Below are 18260 nucleotides of genomic sequence, written 5' to 3'. Positions count from 1 at the left end.
AGAGGGAAAAAACCAGTAACAACTTAATTAACTCAATTTGCAAAAGTCCCCCAACTTCTCAGGCTTCGGTTTTCTTATCTGCAAAGAATGAATTTGAGGTCCATATGCACAAAGCAAAATCTCTGTTTCTTTAGAAAATACAGCTTAGAAGGACAGTCAACCCAGGTAAAGGTAGACAGAATTATAATTAGCTGATTTAAGACAATTCACCACATGACTTTTTATTTCTGTAACATTGGAAATAACACTCAGGTATAAATAAAAGCAGAATCCACTTTCCTTCCCTGTAGACAACACTAGCAAAACTCTAATTTTTCAAGTCTCCCAGCTGATAGAAGGCAGATCAATACATAAGTATAATTACAAAGTAGATAAAGCCTTTTACTAAGGTGGACATATATACCAGACAATACTGCCAGAGAATATAGTAACTTACAATTTTTCCATATAACATATTTTATTTGTAAATGTTATACATATATAAAAGACAGTCTCCTCATTTTTTCATGTCAAGCAAATAAAAAACTTAAAGTCATGATACAAATCAAAAGAACTGTAAAAACAGATAATAAATATATTGAAATCTGTTAATATCCAGGTGCCTTAAACATTCTGTTTGCCATCCCTAAGAGGCTCTTCTGCTCCTTCATCTAAGTTATTCCTGTCATTCCTTCAGAGTACAGCAAGTTAGCTCACCCAGCACATTTTCACTGACCTCCAAGACAGGTCAAGTCCCTGTTATCCCCTCTCATTGCACCCTGTAATTCCCTCCTAACTACCATTATATAAAAGTGTAACTGCTTGTTTAATATAATATCTCTTAGCTCTGTAACATCTTTGAGAACGAGAATTTATCTATCTTATATTCTCTTTTATCCCTAGAAGCAAGCAGAGCTTTACAGAATAAATAATTATGCAGTAATTGTTAGAAAAATTTTTTGATTAAATATTTAAATAAAATAACATACTGTTGTAGGTTGACTACTCTTTTAGTAGAACTAACATGTTGCTATTTCCCCATTTTTCTTCTGGTATGGAAAATATAATTAACTTCTCTGTAAAGTAAATACAAATAATGCAAAAAGTTTTCCTTCTAAGAAATCTTACTATTTAGTAAGTCATCAACATAACGTATTTCTTTTGACTTATATTGAACATCTTAGATAAGATTTGCTTCTGCTTAACACATTATTGTTTACATGGGCAGTAGTCAAAAAACTAGTGTATTCGTCCATTTTCATATTGCTATGAAGAAATACCGAGACTGGGTCATTTATGAAGAAAAAGAGGGGTTTAATGGGACTCACAGTTCTACATGGCTGAGGAGGCCTCAATCACAGCAGAAGGCGAAGGAGGAACAAAGGCATGTCTTACATGTTGGCAGGCAAGAGAGCGTGTGCAGGGGAACTGCCCTTTATAAATCCATCAGATCTCATGAGACTTATTCACTATCATGAGAACAGCACAGGAAAAACCTGACCCCATGATTCAATTACCTCCCATTGGGTCCCTTCCATGACACATGGGGTTTACGGAAGCTACAACTCAAAATGAGATTTGGGTGGGGACACGGCCAAATCATATCAGCTAGCAGGCAGTGCAAGAGAAGTCAATAAATGACATATAACCAAAGAACTTTTGAAAGTTTTATAAGAATTTTCACATAACGCTAAAATTAACAAAGATTATATAGATGAAAGAGGGAAAAAATGCCACGAATAATTTCTTTTAATACTTATTTTCTTCAAAAATCAGTAGAGAATAACTGAAACAGTTTTGGTAATCTGCAAAATAATGTAAACATTTTCTTTGTAGTGTTATTATTTTTTTGTTTATTATTTTTCTCTACATAACCAATTCTTTAAGGAAATTACTTCTCTCTCCAACACTTCTATGGTTCTGATGGGGCAGCCAACATAGTACGGCTGGGGATATGTTCTGAGAAATGCATCATTAGGTGATTTTGTCCTTGTGTGAACATCACTGAATGTACTTCCACAAACCTAAATGGTATAGTCTACTACACACCTGGGCTACAAACCTGTATAGCATGTTACTGTACTGAATACCATAGGCAACTGTAACAATAGTATTTGTGTGTCTAAACACAAAAAACTAAGTAAAAATACAGTATAAAACAAGCTTGTCCAACCTGCAGCCTACGTGCAGCCTAGGTGGCTTTCAGTGAGGCCCAACACAAATTCGTGAACTTTCTTAAAACATTACATAATCTTTTTGCAATTTTTTTTTTCTTAGCTTACGAGCTGTCATCAGTGTTACTTATTTTATATATGGGCCAAGACAATCCTTGTTCTTCCAGTGTGGCCAGGGAAGCCAAAAGATTGGACACCCCAGTGTAAAATATAAAAGCTGTTTATGTGTATAGGCCACTTACCATGAATGGAGCTTGCAAGAACGATGTCGCTATGGGTGAGTCAGTGAGTGAATGGTGAATGAATGTAAATGTAAAGGCCTATGACATGACTATACACTAATGTAGAAATATAAACACTGTATATGTAGGCTGGAGTGCAATGGTGTGATCTTAGCTCACTGCAACCTCTGCCTCCTGGGTTCAAGTGATTCTCCTGCCTCAGCCTCCCAAGTAGCTGGGATTACAGGCGCTTGCCACCACGACCAGCTAATTTTTTGTATTTTTAGTAGAGACAGGGTTTCACCATGTTGGCCAGGATGGTCTCTATCTCTTGACCTCGTGACCCACCCGCCTCGGCCTCCCAAAGTGCTGGGATTACAGGCGTGAGCCACCACGCCTGGCCTTTTTTTTTTTTTTTTTTTAAATACTTAAACTTGAGTAAGATTTGTCAGGTATAATCAAAAAGTTCAAATACAAATACATTCACATATTCCTTCCAGCATCACAAAATAAATATAATTTTTTTAATACAGTTTTCTTTTTTTTTTTTAGGTCAGGCATGGTAGCTCACGCCTGTAATCCCAGAACTTTGGGAGCCTGAGGTGGGCAGATCATCTGAGGTCAGGAGCTCGAGACCAGCCTGGCCAACATGGTGAAATTCCATCTCTACTAAAAATACAAAAAAATTAGCCAGGCATGGTGATGGATGCCTGTAATCTCAGTTACTCAGGAGGCTGACGCAGGAGAATTGCTTAAACCCAGGAGGAGGAGGCTGCAGTGAGCCAAGATCATGCCACTGCACTCTAGCCTGGGCAACAGAGCCAGACTCCATTCATCCATCCATCCATCCATCCATCAATAAAGGTTTTTTTTTTAACTGCCTCACTCTTACAAATCTAAATAATACATTCTAAACTCTCCTTCCGTCCTACAATTTTAAATATATACAAATCAATTTTTAAAGAGGCACAATGTACACGCACACATTTAAGTTTCTCTTTGGTTTTGTTTTATATTCTGGATTTCTTCTTCAGCTTTACATATTCCAACCTTCCTACAGAACTTTAAATTTTAACCATCATATTTTCTTAATTTCAAATTCATTTTTCATATCTCATTATTCCTTTCACACAGCATGATATTGATGATTTTAATGTTGCACATAACTTCTCAATTCTCTCTAGAAATGCTAATTATAGATTTTATATTTCATTTTTATTTTCAACATTAACACTGTTTCTTTCAAAATTATTTTTCACTTTTTCATTGCGTTTTTTCATACTGAAGGCATTTTTGAATATCTGATGATTCTTAGATATTAATATGTAAAAATCAGGCCATATATAAATAATTGGGAGCCCTATGAGCATGAGTCTGGAGTTTCTTGGCTGATGAATTTTTCTTTAGAGTAATTAAGGAATTAGCAGCCTCAATGAGGAATCTGTAAATGCCAGAACGCAAAGGTCATTGTTCCAGGGTTAATTTATATAGAGGAAATCAAAAAGTAGTATAGGCTGAGTATCCCTTATCTGAAATGCTCAGAATTAGAAGTGTTTCAGGTTTTGGATTTCGTAGTATTTATATTTATACTTACTGATTGAGCATCCCTAATCCAGAAATCTGAAATCTGTAATGTTCCAATGAGCATTTCCTTTGAGTATCATGTCAGCACTCAAAGAGTTGTGAATTTTGGAGCATTTTAGATGTCAGATTTTGGATTATCAGATTAGGGATACTCAACCTCTAATGCTGTTTCCCCACCCCAACGTGAGGAGATTGAACTAAATAAAAAAATTGTAATTAATTTCTTTATCTGCATCCTCCTCAAAATAAATGTTTCACATAATAATACTTATCCTATGAGACATACTCTTGACACTTTCTATTGCAATTTGTAATGATAAGTGATTTTATAAGCCACTGTTGTGGTGTGACTACAATTTGAGGTATAAATAAATAACAGATGAAACTGTGACTTGCTCTGCTGTGTTTCAATGACCATTCCTCTATCTGCTTTCTGTCCCCCAGAAAACTGTAGAAATCATTCATTCACTGATAATCTTTCTCTATTTATTTTCATTCTTTTCTCTCTTTTACTTCTTTACTATGTTTTAGTGGGTTTTTAGGAGGGCAGAAGGGATAATCACAAATGTTCAGTTTTTAATCTTTAATTTGAAGTTCTCTGTAAGCATTTTTTAAAAACCAGGATTTTCAGCCGGGAGTGGTGGCTCACGCCTATAATCCCAGCACTTTGGAAGGCCGAGGTGGGCAGATCACCTGTCAGGAGTTCAAGACCAGCCTGGCCAACATGGTGAAACCCCATCTCCACTAAAAATACAAAAATTATCTGGGCGTAGTGGTGCACACCTGTGGTCCCAAGTACTCTGGGGCTGAGGCATAAGAATCACTTGAACCTGGGAGGCAGAGGTTGCAGTGAACCAAGATCACACCACTGCACTCTGGCCTGGGTGACAGAGAGACTCTGTCTCAAAAAAACAAAACAATGGTCCGGGCACAGTGGTTCACGCCTGTAATCCCAGCACTCTGGGAGGCTGAGGCGAGTGGATCACGAGGTGAGGAGATCGAGACCATCCTGGTTAACACGGTGAAACCCCGTCTCTACTAAAAACACAAAAAAGCCGGGCGTGGTAGCGGGCGCCTGTAGTCCCAGCTACTCAGGAGGCGGAGGCAGGAGAATGGCGTGAACCTGGGAGGTGGAGCTTGCAGTGAGCAGAGATCGTGCCATTGCACTCCAGCCTGGGTGACAGAGCGAGACTCTGTCTCAAAAAAAAAAAGAACAACAACAACAACAACAAAACAAACAAACAGGATTTTCCTAACCTCCTTCTGGCCTGATGTAAGCTCTCTCTGCTCACTATCTATCATAGCCTAAACTGCTGTATTCTGGGACTTACCATTAGAGCTTCCCAAGGCAATATGGAGAATTAAAAAGAAAAGTAAAGTGCTTGTAGCAACCAGAGGAATCTGTAAATCAAAATTCCATTTCACTATTAAAACTTACAGTAAAATTATGGTTACATGTTCAAAATTAAACCTGAATACTTAAGTGAAAAAATAAACATTACTTTTTGCGGGGATAATTTAGGAAAGGTTTCTTCTTCAGAAGAAATTATCAAAAACAAATTCTCAAACACATCAAGAAAAATAATGCATTTATAAGAAGTAAAAAGTACTTACACAGCAAGGCTACTCAAAACATATTGTACGTGCTCACATTCATCTGGGAATGATGCACTGGCTGTTGTAAAACAACAAAGTGCAGTCTGAAGAACCTGAAGCTGTGGCAAAGGGACCTGCCATCTTCCAGCATAATCTTCAACCACCTGACAGGGAAGCAATCCAGATATTACTATAGAAAATGTTCTCAACATCTCGAGGTTAAAAATTTGCATAAAAGTTACTGGATAAATTAAAATATTAGTTCAGCAGGAACACAGGTGACTGGAGGGAGGGATCTTCTATACTGTTTATTTTCATGACATATATCTGAAAATAAAATCAATTATTATCTTTGAAAAGATGTAAAATATAGTGTATGAATGTCTGTACTATTCAACTGCCATTTTTTTTTACCAAATTTTGTTAACTAATGCCCTTTATCTCCCATGTCCAACTTTAGTGAAAATAATATTCAATATTAAAATAGCTAGCGAGTAGAATATAGTAATAAAATTAGAAATGATCATGCATTATCATTATCATTATTATAAGGCTCTAAGAATTCTGGCAATAAATGAATATTCCGGCAACAAAAGATATATGACATGATACTCTGATTATGAATATTTAACCTGTACCATATTATGGGGAAGAGTCCAGAATACAGTCAGTCTCGGCTCTGTCACTTAATTAGTTTTATTAATCTGGGTAGGTCAACAGGTCATCTTACTTCTCAATGCATTAGTTTCCTTACTATAAAATGGAGATGAAATGCTCTCTGAAGCCAAATTGGGGTAATTTATGAGAAAACATTTTAGAAACAATTGCTATGTTGCAAGAATGCTATATTAAAACAATATATTATATTAACAAAATTCATCATCTAAAACTACTGCCTTCAGGCGAGATTTGGCCTGCCACCTGTTTTTGTACATCCACGAGGTAAAAGTGATTTTACATTTTTAAGTGGCTGGAAAAACAAATCACTTTGTGATATGTGAAAATTACATGAAATTCAAATTTCAATATCTACAAATAAGGTTTTATTGGAACACAACCAGGTTTATCCATTTATGTTTGTCTATGGCTGCTTTCCTGCTACAACAACTGAGTTCAGTAGTTGTGACAGAAAGAATATGGCTTACAAAGCCTTAAATATTTAATGTCTGTCCTTTTACAGAAAAAAGTTTGCTGACTCCTGATATATAAGCTAAGAAAACTAGAATACAAAAGGCAAGAACAGAGCCGAAAAGACTTTTCACACTAATCACTTCCTACTGGGAGACAATTTTCCATGGGTCTCTCACATTTCTACAATTTTTCAAAAAGCCCTAGCTGACTTTATCTTTTTGAAGATATTTATAGCAAGCAGCCTTGAAAACCAGAGATGGGCCGGGCGCGGTGGCTCAAGCCTGTAATCCCAGCACTTTGGGAGGGGCCGAGATGGAAGTAGGATCCACAAGGTCAGGAGTTGAGACCATCCACAAAGCTAACAAGGTGAGAACCCGTCTCTGCTAAAAATACAAAAACTAGCCGGAGGCCGAGGTGGTGAGGCAGCCTATAGTCCCAGCCATTGGGAGGCTAGAAGAGGGGCAGATAGGCGTAAAAACCAGGGCTGGAGCTGCAATGAGGCTGAGATCAAGCCCTGCCCGCCTCCAGCCTGGGACACAAAGCGAGACCAAATCTCAAAAAAAAGCCAGAGATGATGTCTCCCTCCAGAGCAGAGAACCACTTTATATCCAGTATAATAAAGACATTGTCTCCCTCTAGGGCAAAGCTCAGGCAGATATGCTTGCAGACCATTGTAAAAGATTAGGGTTCCTTAAACTTGAGGTTCCTCAACTGTGATGAAAACCTGCTAAGTGTAGCATCCACTTGGGCTACCATGTCAACTGTATGAGACTTGAGGTAGCGAGGGGCACCATCATAAACATGAAACTCATGCTGCTTGCTGTGCCATGATTAATAAAGTCCATTATCTCTGACTCAAGAGTTTCGTGTCTTCTGCCAGCACCTGTAAAACTGTGGCAGACAAACTTGGATAAAAGCTCACTCTTCACAGTTCTTGACAATTCCCAATAGCAATACCAGGTACTCATACATCTTTCCAATGTTTCTGGGAACACATACAGATAAAAAAGAAAGCTAAAGGAGGTTGTTTCTGAACTTGTATCTCGTCTGGATCTTGCAGTTCTCACTAGCTGGAAAGTAAAAACCACTACTAACTATGCTGTCATCAGTACAGATGAAAAAAGGAGGAATGTTAGAAAAAACATTGGTAACCTGACTCTAAATTTGCTCTTCCCTGAAGTCCCTGACTAGCTTTATTGCCTTTCCCTGGTTACCAAACCCCTACTCTGGTGCCACATAAAAAATAGGTACCCGACAGCCTCATATTTTTCTTGTTCACAGTCCATGTCTACTTGCAACCTTACCTGCTCCCTATTTATGGGTTGGGTTTATCTCCTTAGAAGAGAAGCTTTCTACTTTCTCAGGTTCTGTTCTCATTATAGCTTCCTTCATTCATTCAGATTCAGCTACCAATGCATTGCCTGGTCTAGCTGAGCCCAAACCTAACACAATACAAGTCCTTGTGGACAACACCTCCATTAGGTTTGCCACAATACCCTGAAAGGGACATAAACAAAATCAACTGAAATTTAGATACCATCTTACATTGTTTAATGTCGTATCAGGCACTGTAATTCATTATAACACTATTTCTCTTTGAAATATTTTCTCTATATATATAAAATAAGTACATTACAGTGCCCTATTAAAATGAAATTTTTTTCCTGTGCTGTGAGTGCTATCATAGGCACTCAGCTAATCTGTGTGTTCTACCAGGCCACAAGGCAGTAAGCACATCTTTCACTTTCTTTCTTTTTTGGTATTCTAGTAGGTTGCCATTAACATAATGGTGGCCAGGATAACGCTGAAGCTGCAAACATATAAGAATAGTGTTTTCCAAGATCTTAAAAACCCACTCTTACTACAGTTCTAACCTTTAAGAAAATCGTCTAAGAAGCGGAAGATTAAGGCCAGCAATCTTTATGGATTGTGGAAGCCCTTTTCTTATTTTGAAGAGCATAACAAACATTACTGTAGTGAATATTTACAGAAATTATAGGAATACTGCTGATAGAAGCAGTAGCCAAGGCCAGATGCATGCTATGATATAAAGGGAGTTGAAGAGGATAGAGCTGATGCCAAAGAAAGATGTTAGACTATTCTAATAATCCGGCAGCACTTTCAAGAGCATATACTCTGCTCTAAATGGGATATAGTATATACTATAAAATGTCATATCTTAATTGACCAAGGTAAATTAATGTGAGAATGAGAGAAGACTTGTCAGTCAAAACTGTCAAAATGTAAACTTAATATAAAACTATTAAGTGGCCGGGCGCGGTGGCTCAAGCCTGTAATCCCAGCACTTTGGGAGGCCGAGATAGGCGGATCACGAGGTCAGGAGATCGAGACCATCCTGGCTAACACGGTGAAACCCCATCTCTACTAAAAAGTACAAAAAATTAGCCGGGCGAGGTGGCGGGCGCCTGTAGTCCCAGCTAGTCGGGAGGCTGAGGCAGGAGAATGGCGTAAAAACCCAGAAGGCGGAGCTTGCAGTGAGCCGAGATCGCGCCACTACACTCCAGCCTGGGCGACAGAGCCAGACTCCTTCTCAAAAAAAAAAAAAAAAAAAAAAAACTATTAAGTTAAAATTACATTAAATCATTTAGGAACCCTAAAATACATCATCTAAATTGTTAAGGACTGAATTTTGTCCTCCTAAAATTCATTTGTTGAAGCCCTAACCCTCAATGGGACTGTATTTGAAGATAGGGCTTTGAGGAAGTAATTAAGTTTAAATGAGGTCATAAAGGTGAAATCCTATTCCAGTGGAATTGGTGGTGAGGAGGAGGAAGAGTGAGGAAGAAGAGGGAGGAGGAGTGAGGAAGAGTGAGAGGCATGAGGAGGAGTGAGGAGGGGGAGGGAAGAAAAGGAGGAGGCAGAAAGACCTCTCTCTTTCTCTATGCACATTCACCAAAGAATGGCCATGTGAGCACACAGCAAGAACAGGTCATCTGCAAGCCATGAAAAGAGCCCTCACCAGAACATGACCATGCTGCCATCCTGATCTGGGACTTCCAGTCTCCAGAACTGTGAGAAAATAAATTTATGTTGTTTAAGCCACCCAGCATTTTCTTATGGCAGCCTAAGTAATACACAACTATTTAAACATATAAAGTGATCAACTAAAATATCGGTATCTGTTTCTTAATTGACCTCTCCTTTTTTGTAATATAACAAAGAAAACTACCAAACATTAGTTTGTCACTGAGCAAACAATGATCTTCATATCTAAACCCACATTAACAGACTAGATCATTAACACAGTATCAAGCATGTCTTTATTTCTATTAGTTGGCTATTCACATCCCTGTTATTCTCTCCTCCCTGAAGACTCCCATTGTCATCAACTTTCCTTACCTCAAACACCTCACAGTTCATAGGTGTCAGTCAAGCTGTTCACTAATATTAAGTTCATCATTTGTTTACAGCGAACCCAGTCACTTTTAAAAACTGATTAACAAGCCAGGCACAGTGGCTCACGCCTGTAATCCCAACACTATGGGAGGCCGAGGTGGGCGGATCACAAGGTCAAGAGATCGAGACCCTCCTAGCCAACATGGTGAAACCCTGTCTCTACTAAAAATACAAAAATTAGCTGGGCGTGGTGGCACGCGCCGGTAGTCCTAGCTACTTGGGAGGCTAAGGCAGGAGAATCGCTTGAACTGGAAGGCAGACGTTGCAGTGAGCTGAGATCGCGCCACTGCACTCCAGCCTGGTGACAAAGTGAGACTGTCTTTAAAAAAAAAAAAAAATTAACAAACCAGAAGACATGTCACAATGACCCTCCATTTTAGGAGCGTCAAAGAATAGCTGTGATACACACCTGTAGGAATGTGTTGAACACAGACTAATACAATCTGTGCACTGATAAGTTTGCTAATTTTCTAAATACCTAAAATGTTTTAAAACACATTAGGTTAGTCTTACCCCCTTGAGTATGCTTATGTTATTCATATGTAATGTAGTTGTATATATAAAAATATTTCTTAGCTATCCATTGAGAGATCCTAGAAGCAATGACTCTACAGTAACAGTAACACACTTAGTGCCCAAATCTTGGTCTCTAAACACCATTCTCCAATAAAATGAACAAAGCAGTTGATTCCAGAGCTGGGATAGGGAAAACACAAGATGAGCCTGGAACATCTTGTGTTCCCAGAAAGTAGAGAAATGCTGTGAAAAACAACAGGATATGAGAATATGGGAGTCAACCTGAAGGAGCTCCAAAAGGCTAAAGCTGGCACAACTTGAACAACAAAATAATGATAGCATTGGACTTTAATCCATACAATAAAATATATGTAAGTCCATACATATACAAATAATAAATGTTAGCAATGAAACAGCTGTTTCCTACAGTGAAAGAAGGAAAAAGACAGAGAAGCACCACTAGGCAGACACCACAATGACAAATGTTGCAGACAACATCCATGCATTGATGTTAATAGTGAGTGAAAGTTTGAGGAGAAGCAGGATTTGCAGTCTCAAAGTATCTCCCCCAAGACATTTATCAACAGATACATAGACAGTAACATTAGAGTGGAAAATCCTCACAAACATAAACTTAAAGCCATCAAGGTAAATATCACCTGTGAACTATATAATAAAATACACTATTATCATGAATCTCTTCATAACAATACATTGAGAAAGACACAATGCCACTTTTGTGGTACTTCTGCCAAAAATGCACAGACTGATTCCAGTCACAAGAAAACATCAGACAAACCCAAAGTGAGGGATATTCTAAAAAATATTAATAACTGATCAGTGTTCTTCAAAAATGGCAAGCAAAGGCAAGGAAAGACTGAGGAACTGTTTGGAAGGGACTAAGGAGAAACACCTAAATACAATGTGAGATCATGGATAACATCCTGGAATTGGAAAAGAACATTAGTGGAAAAATTTGAAAAGGTCTACAATTTTGTGACTATTGTACCAATGTTACTCTCCCGTTCTTGATAGCTGTACTATATTCTGTAAGTCTAAAATTAGTTCAGTTTTAAAAATTTTAAAAACAAATCTATCTGTTCATCCTTTTCCCTCAAATTTCAATGTTGTTATAGATTTTCTGGATGTTATTTGATAACATAAGCAGATTTCTACATTTACTTTTTCCACTTTATTGCCTATTTGCACCTCAAGATTTGCCCTTGCCTGTAGGTATTATTTTAAGAGTCAGATGGAAAAATAAAGCAGGTAAATTGGCAGCAGAATGGACAGAGTATAGGCTTTGGAAGCAGACAGACCTAGGTTTGAATTCCAGCTCTGTCACTCATTAGCTGGTAACCTTAGCAAAGTCATTAAACTTCTATTCTAAATTACCTATAAAATGAATTTAATATCACTTTAATCACAGGCCTACTGAAAATTTACGTAAGACATATATTAAAATATATGATAATTTCTGGCATGTAACAAACAAGAGCTATCAGATATAAAAATGGTACGGCTATAAAGTGCACCATTACTAGTGCACCTTGTTTTAAGAAAGGAAAATGACAAAATCAAGCTTGCTTTAGTGACAATTTCATTACATCATTAAGAACTGGTTCATTATTTGTTTCCAAGTATGATTAATTACAACAAATTTTACTCACTTTTAGCAAGCAAACAGATCACTCCTAAATAAAATCTGAAAACGACTGCTGAGTTTCAGCTATTTAGTTCGATACTCATCTGACAAATGAAGCATATCCTACATACAGCAATATAAATAAAATGCTACATGCCTGAACAGATACCTGAGGACTCACTGTTTTTACAATTCTCCCTGGAGAATGAAAAAGATAAATTGTTTGGAAAAAAGAGAGTCACTTGTCAATTTGACCTTTTCTATCAGGATAATCATGTAATGGAAATCTAAAAGTCATGTTTAAAAAAAAAAAAAAAAACACCAAAATGGTTTAGAAATACATTCCAAGTTAAAAGTTGTTGGAAATCTGCAAAGAACATAATCTACAGTAGCAAGCAACTAAGACCTGGTACTTTTGGGGGCTTAGTAAAGCATACTGTTCAACTCACTACTCCTTAAAAGCTGGTATTTATACAACATTAATGTATTTGATAGGTTCTGTAAATGTAATAAGACAAAACCTTTTCAAAATGGAAAATGGAGTAAACATCTCTCTAAAATATTAATATTCCATACAATCATACTGTTAAAAGGAATCTTGAAGATTATCTAGTCCAACCTACCAACCAGAGCAAAAATACCCATTACAGTATCACTCCCAGAGAGTTAACCAACATGAATACTGTTACTGATGGGGAATGCACCATCTCAAATGACAATTTACTTAACTTTACAGACATCTTTATTAGAAGATTCTTCATTATGAAGCAAAAACAGATAGATGTGACATCCATCTATCAGTTCTAGTTTGAAGTTTTAAAATTATGTAAATAAAACATGCAATATCCCATCAAATATTATAAGGCAGCTATCAGATACATCTTTATTATAGTCTCTGCCTAGATTAAATATCTGCTATCCTTTCATCATTTTAACTATTTCTCCATAGTCTACAAAATTTTCAGTTCTCATTAGCATATCTGTCTGTGCTCCAAAATGTGCATGTTCCTCTTAAATAAAGCTCCCAAAATGTAACATAAGACTTCAGTTAACTCTAGTCAGAATTAGTTGGACTATCATCTCCCTGTTTTTGACTCTATGATAATATTAATTTAGTTTGAAGTTACTTTAGGTTGACTCAGCAAAAATACTTTTTCATATAGATCCCATAACTTTTTATAGTTGATTTTTTACGGTATAACTGTACGTTAATCCTCTCACTTTTCCCATTCTTAAGTTTCAGCCCAAACCTTCAACACTGCCTTTTTAGCCAATACATTAGCATTTCCTCCCAGTTTGTGGCACCTATAAATCTGAAAAGTTAGTTTTTTATTTTATCATAAAAGTTGTATACAAAAAAAATTCACACAGAGATATTTATAATAGTACCAAGTTCAGTTCCTTAGCTAACCTTAGAACCATTAATCAGTATTCTTTAGGCAAGAGTGTTAAGTCAGTTACTAATACTAATCCATCCCCCATCTCCCTATCTATCTATAAGAATACCATGAGAAATTTTGTATACAAAACCATGCTGAAATCCATATATGCTGAGTCTGTCATCTCTCTCATATCCATTACCAGTAATCCATTTTTTTAAAGTAGAAACAAAAATTTGGAATGACCTGATTTAATGAACCCATAGTGATGGCTAGAAATGAAGAGCTCCCTTTCTAACCATCAATAATTTTGCTCAACATTATATTACTTTTAGTGGTCATCTGTTCCCATAACCTACCTTTTTGAAAAACAGAATATTTCCCCATATTTAGACTAACAGCATGTCTTCAGTTATTTGTATCTTCAAATCTTAAATAAAGTGTTTCCTGTCCCACCCCTCCCCCATATCCTGGGATGAGATTTAAACTTATTTAAAATACCCTATCAGCTTTCCCTACCTGTTTTGGGCTTTAATACTTTTAACCACAGTTAGTTACTAATTTGAAAATCATTCACCTTGTTAAAAATTTCAAAAATAAAATGAAGTAGTTTTATTTTTCTATGCAAAGCAGAGGGTCTACCCCCTTCATTCACACCAGCTAATTTAATAGAAGATAATGAACATGCACAAGAAGGAATGAAATTAAATAATGTTATAGGATTTAATTCCATCCAAGAGGAAAGAATATGTATCAGAACCCTACTAACTAGTTTAACAAAGAAATCAGTCAGATACTCACAAAAGTTTCAAATGTAATAAGTATTATACTTGCTAATATAGGGATTCCAGAATTAGCATATTAAGCATGTTTTATATCAAATACAAAGAAATTTTACAAATGAATTCAGCCTATGAAGTAGTTTTATTTACATTCACAATAGTCACCTAAAATTCAATATATATACAAAACAGGGGGCTTTGGTGACTCATGAAATACGGTGAAGCTACAACACAGGGTATACAAAATTACTTCTACACTAAAAAAAAAACAAAACCTTGGTTTTCAGAAATGATTTCCATTAAACGCACAGTAAATAACTCTTTGAACCAAGACATTTGACATTAATATTTAAAATCAGTTGTGACTTCTTCAGTTTTTTAAAATATCCTGTTAAATTGCATTCTGTTAGTTTACATAAAAATAGTATTACAGCATGTTTCATTTATCTTTCCTATGTGTTATTTTGAAAAGGTATCCCTATCTCAGAAGCAGTATAATTTTTCTGACATTCCCACAAATGCAAGTTTTTTCATAGGTATATTTCATAAATTAAATGAAGAACAATGATTCCCCATAAAAATTTAAGTCTGTAACTTTTTCTCTTTTTTGTAGCAACCAACATTTTATAAGCCACGGCAAAGAAATGGAAAACAGACTGCCTATATTGGTGCGTGAAAGAGAGATGAGTAGAGAAGGCTAAACAACAAAAATTCATTCAGAATCCTCCTCCTCTATTCTGATTCTTGTATTTTTATCCTCTTCCTAAATTCTGGACATGGTAAGTTTGGGGCAAACTTTTTCTCTTTTCCTCTACATTCCTGTTTATAAAATATGAACTTACTCCATCTCAAAAAATACCAGTGAAAGGATGATTTTCCTCCTTCCCTAAAATTCTTTTACCCCATGGAAGTAAAATCAACAATACCAGTAAGAGTCTATCAGCTCCTGGCCAAGGTTAATGTATTGGTCTGGTTCTCATATCCCTCTTGAGCTGTCTACTTCCACCAGGTTTGAGGCAGGTCAGAGTCCTCTATGTGGCAGCTTAGGTATCTGCCTAAAGATCCAAATTTCCTCTTATAAATAGTAGGTCATTTTAAAGGCTTTTGATGAATTTTGACCCCTGCCAACTTTTCATTTGATTCCAAAATCAGAGCTTAGAGCAGTCTATTAAATGCTTCCTTCATAAATATTAAAATTGGTGCATGGACAAGGGAACCCCAAAATATATGCACAAGAAGTACATGAAGATCAGATTAAAATAAGGGATGAACAAACACCAACTGTAGGATGAGGTTTGCTCAGTTTCAAGAACTAAATTTGTTTAAAAAAAAAAAAAAACAGATGACACACTCACAATCAACAGTGGAAGAATTAAAGAAAAATAAAAGGAGGGCATACTGATTAAGATAGAAGAGGGACTTCCTTAGGAATAAGAGTTTACTCTTAGGGGCTAGACTAGACAGGTATCAAAAAAGAAAAAGGAGATATATGTCGGAAGTAACTGTACTTAAAGATGAAATTAGAGGGAAAAAAAAAATATAGATGTTACTCAAAGGAAGGGTGACTGTTTACAAATGTACCTAACTGCGGGACAGAAGGTAACGATGGGATGGAAATGTCAAGAGTGAACCAGACTGGAGATCCAACTATGGCAATATGGCAAAAGCTTGCTTTTTAAAAGACAGATAGAAAGTCTATAATAGGGCCGGGCGCGGTGGCTCACGCCTGTAATCCCAGCACTTTGGGAGGCCGAGGTGGGTGGATCACGAGGTCAGGGGTTCGAGACCAGCCTGACCAACATGGTGAAACCCCATCTCTACTAAAAATACAAAAATTAGCTTGGCGTGGTGGCGGGCGCCTGTAATCCCAGCTACTCAGGAGGCTGAGGCAGGAGAATTGCTTGAACCCAGGAGGCGGAGGTTGCAGTGAGCCGAGATCACGCCACTGCACTCTAGCCTGGGCAAAAGAGCGAGACTCCGTCTAAAAAAAAAAAAAAAAAAAAAAAAAAGGAAAGTCTATAATAAAAGCAACTGAAAAACCACACCTTGAAGACTGAGACTACTATACAAGTAATATAAAATCTGTAAAGATTTGATAAAAAGCAGGGAGATTACCTTAAAATATCTGAAGCATTTCAGGTGCATTTCAGGTTAATAGTTACTACAAATAACAACATATGGTATGGCACTGTGCCATAAAGAAAAGTGCTCCAGAAAGTCAAAGTTAGGTCTCAGGGGACTGAATGGGAAAAGCTATGCTGAAAAGAAACAAAGTTAAGAGGTCAGTCTTGGGTTCAATGTTGTGCTGGTAAGATTTTTTTTCTTAAGTCAGAGACGAGAGTGAGCAAAATTTGCTTGATATTGAATGCTTTTTGATGAACTTGGAACTCCTTGACTTTCCTTCTCTAACAATATGGAAGACACTACAAGAGACAACTGAAGGAACAAAAAAAACCAAGAGAAAAGAAAAGGAAAATAGGCGAGGCAAATTTAAGAACAGGCTCAAATGTAAACAAACACAAAAACCAGCTGCTTATCTGAAATGACATATCCTACTATTGCTGAAAGAAATGTAACAAAAAGGAACGTTTATTCTGCCAATAAAGTAGAAAAAATTATGCAAGGCCTAGAATAATTAAAAGCAGAGCAAAGAAAAGGTCTAAAAGAGCAAGCAGCAGAAGAGATATTGTTTCTACTGGGCTCCTAAAAGCACAGACTTCAGAAACAACAAAAGCATTTCCACTTTAGGTACCCATTCAAAGGTTATTATCCAAATAATACAAATATGGGGGCACAAAAAGAGTGTTTTTATGATAGGCCTAAAACTTTCAGGGGGCGTGGCAACAGTCTAGGTAGCACAGGACTAAAAATGTCTTGGCACATGTTTGGGGCTAGAGAAATACAGATGCAAGAGCAGAACACAGGTTGTGGAGACTGCAAGGCAAATGACTATGCTTGAAGCTTTACAAACTACAAGTAAGTCATATGCTCTTTGTAACAGGCAGTAGAAGTGGTGCCACTAAACAGACTCCATACTTATTTCAGCATAAGGAGTACCGGGAAAACACAGAAGAAATAGAAATTAAAAGCTTTTAATATGATGGAAATCTAAAGTAGGAAACATCAATTAAGATGAGGTACCTAGGGCTACCGTCCATGGAAATTTGTAAACTTTGCAATAAGACAGAAATTAGGATACTACTTTCAGGAAGGAGGAAATAGGGTAAGAGCACCCTCCACAAAATATGGTAAACAGACAGTGGCACAATTAACCACTTGATGAGTTTTCCTAGTAAAATATAAGCACAAGTTATGGCCACTGGCAATTGGCACAACTAACTGGCACACTGGTGAGCCTGGTGAGGTTGAAAACAAAATTCACTTGGTATCCTGTTTTCTGTACATCCATCATCCTTCTGATATCACTAATTTTTACTGGCAAAAGTAATTCCCTGAATTATTACATAGTATAGTTGACAGAAATATTAGTATATTTCTAAATTTAATGTGTATTGGGTTGGGTGCAGTAATCAATGTTTGCCCTACTGATCTTCAAGACCCTTAAGAAAGTAAGACACAGGCCGGGCGCAGCAGCTCACACTTGTACTCCCAGCCCTTTGGAAGCCCGAGGTGGGCAGATCATTTGAGGTGAGTTCAAGGCCAGCCCAGCCAACATGGTGAAACCCCACCTCTACTAAAAATATAAAAAGTAGCTGGGCGTGGCAGTGGGTGCCTGTAATCCCAGCTGCTTGAGAGGCTGAGGCAGGAGAATCGCTTCAACCGGGGAGGCAGAGGTTGCAGTGAGCCGAGATCAGCCACTGCACTCCAGCCTGGGA

At 37.1% G+C, this 18260-nt stretch overlaps 1 protein-coding gene across 10 annotated transcripts in view; it reads right to left on the bottom strand.

Annotated features, from left to right (window-relative positions):
• Positions 1-18260, bottom strand: part of ZNF654 (zinc finger protein 654) — an 83550-nt gene that overhangs the window by 49981 nt on the left and 15309 nt on the right. For 5 of the 10 annotated variants that reach the window (XM_021933947.2, XM_003893810.5, XM_021933944.2 and 2 more), the window contains exon 2: positions 5573-5718. The exons of the other annotated variants lie outside the window; for them this stretch is intronic. Coding sequence is in view for 4 of the 5 variants with exons in the window: in XM_003893810.5 (XP_003893859.3) it covers positions 5573-5718 (146 nt within the window). In the remaining variant the exon portion in view is untranslated. The remainder of the gene's footprint in view (positions 1-5572; positions 5719-18260) is intronic. 10 annotated transcript variants of the gene reach the window in all.

The sequence above is a fragment of the Papio anubis genome, chromosome 2, assembly GCF_008728515.1.
Source record: "Papio anubis isolate 15944 chromosome 2, Panubis1.0, whole genome shotgun sequence".
Taxonomy (NCBI): Eukaryota; Metazoa; Chordata; class Mammalia; order Primates; family Cercopithecidae; genus Papio; species Papio anubis.
Note: the sequence above shows the minus strand (reverse complement) of the source record. Positions and strands in the feature narration are given on the sequence as shown.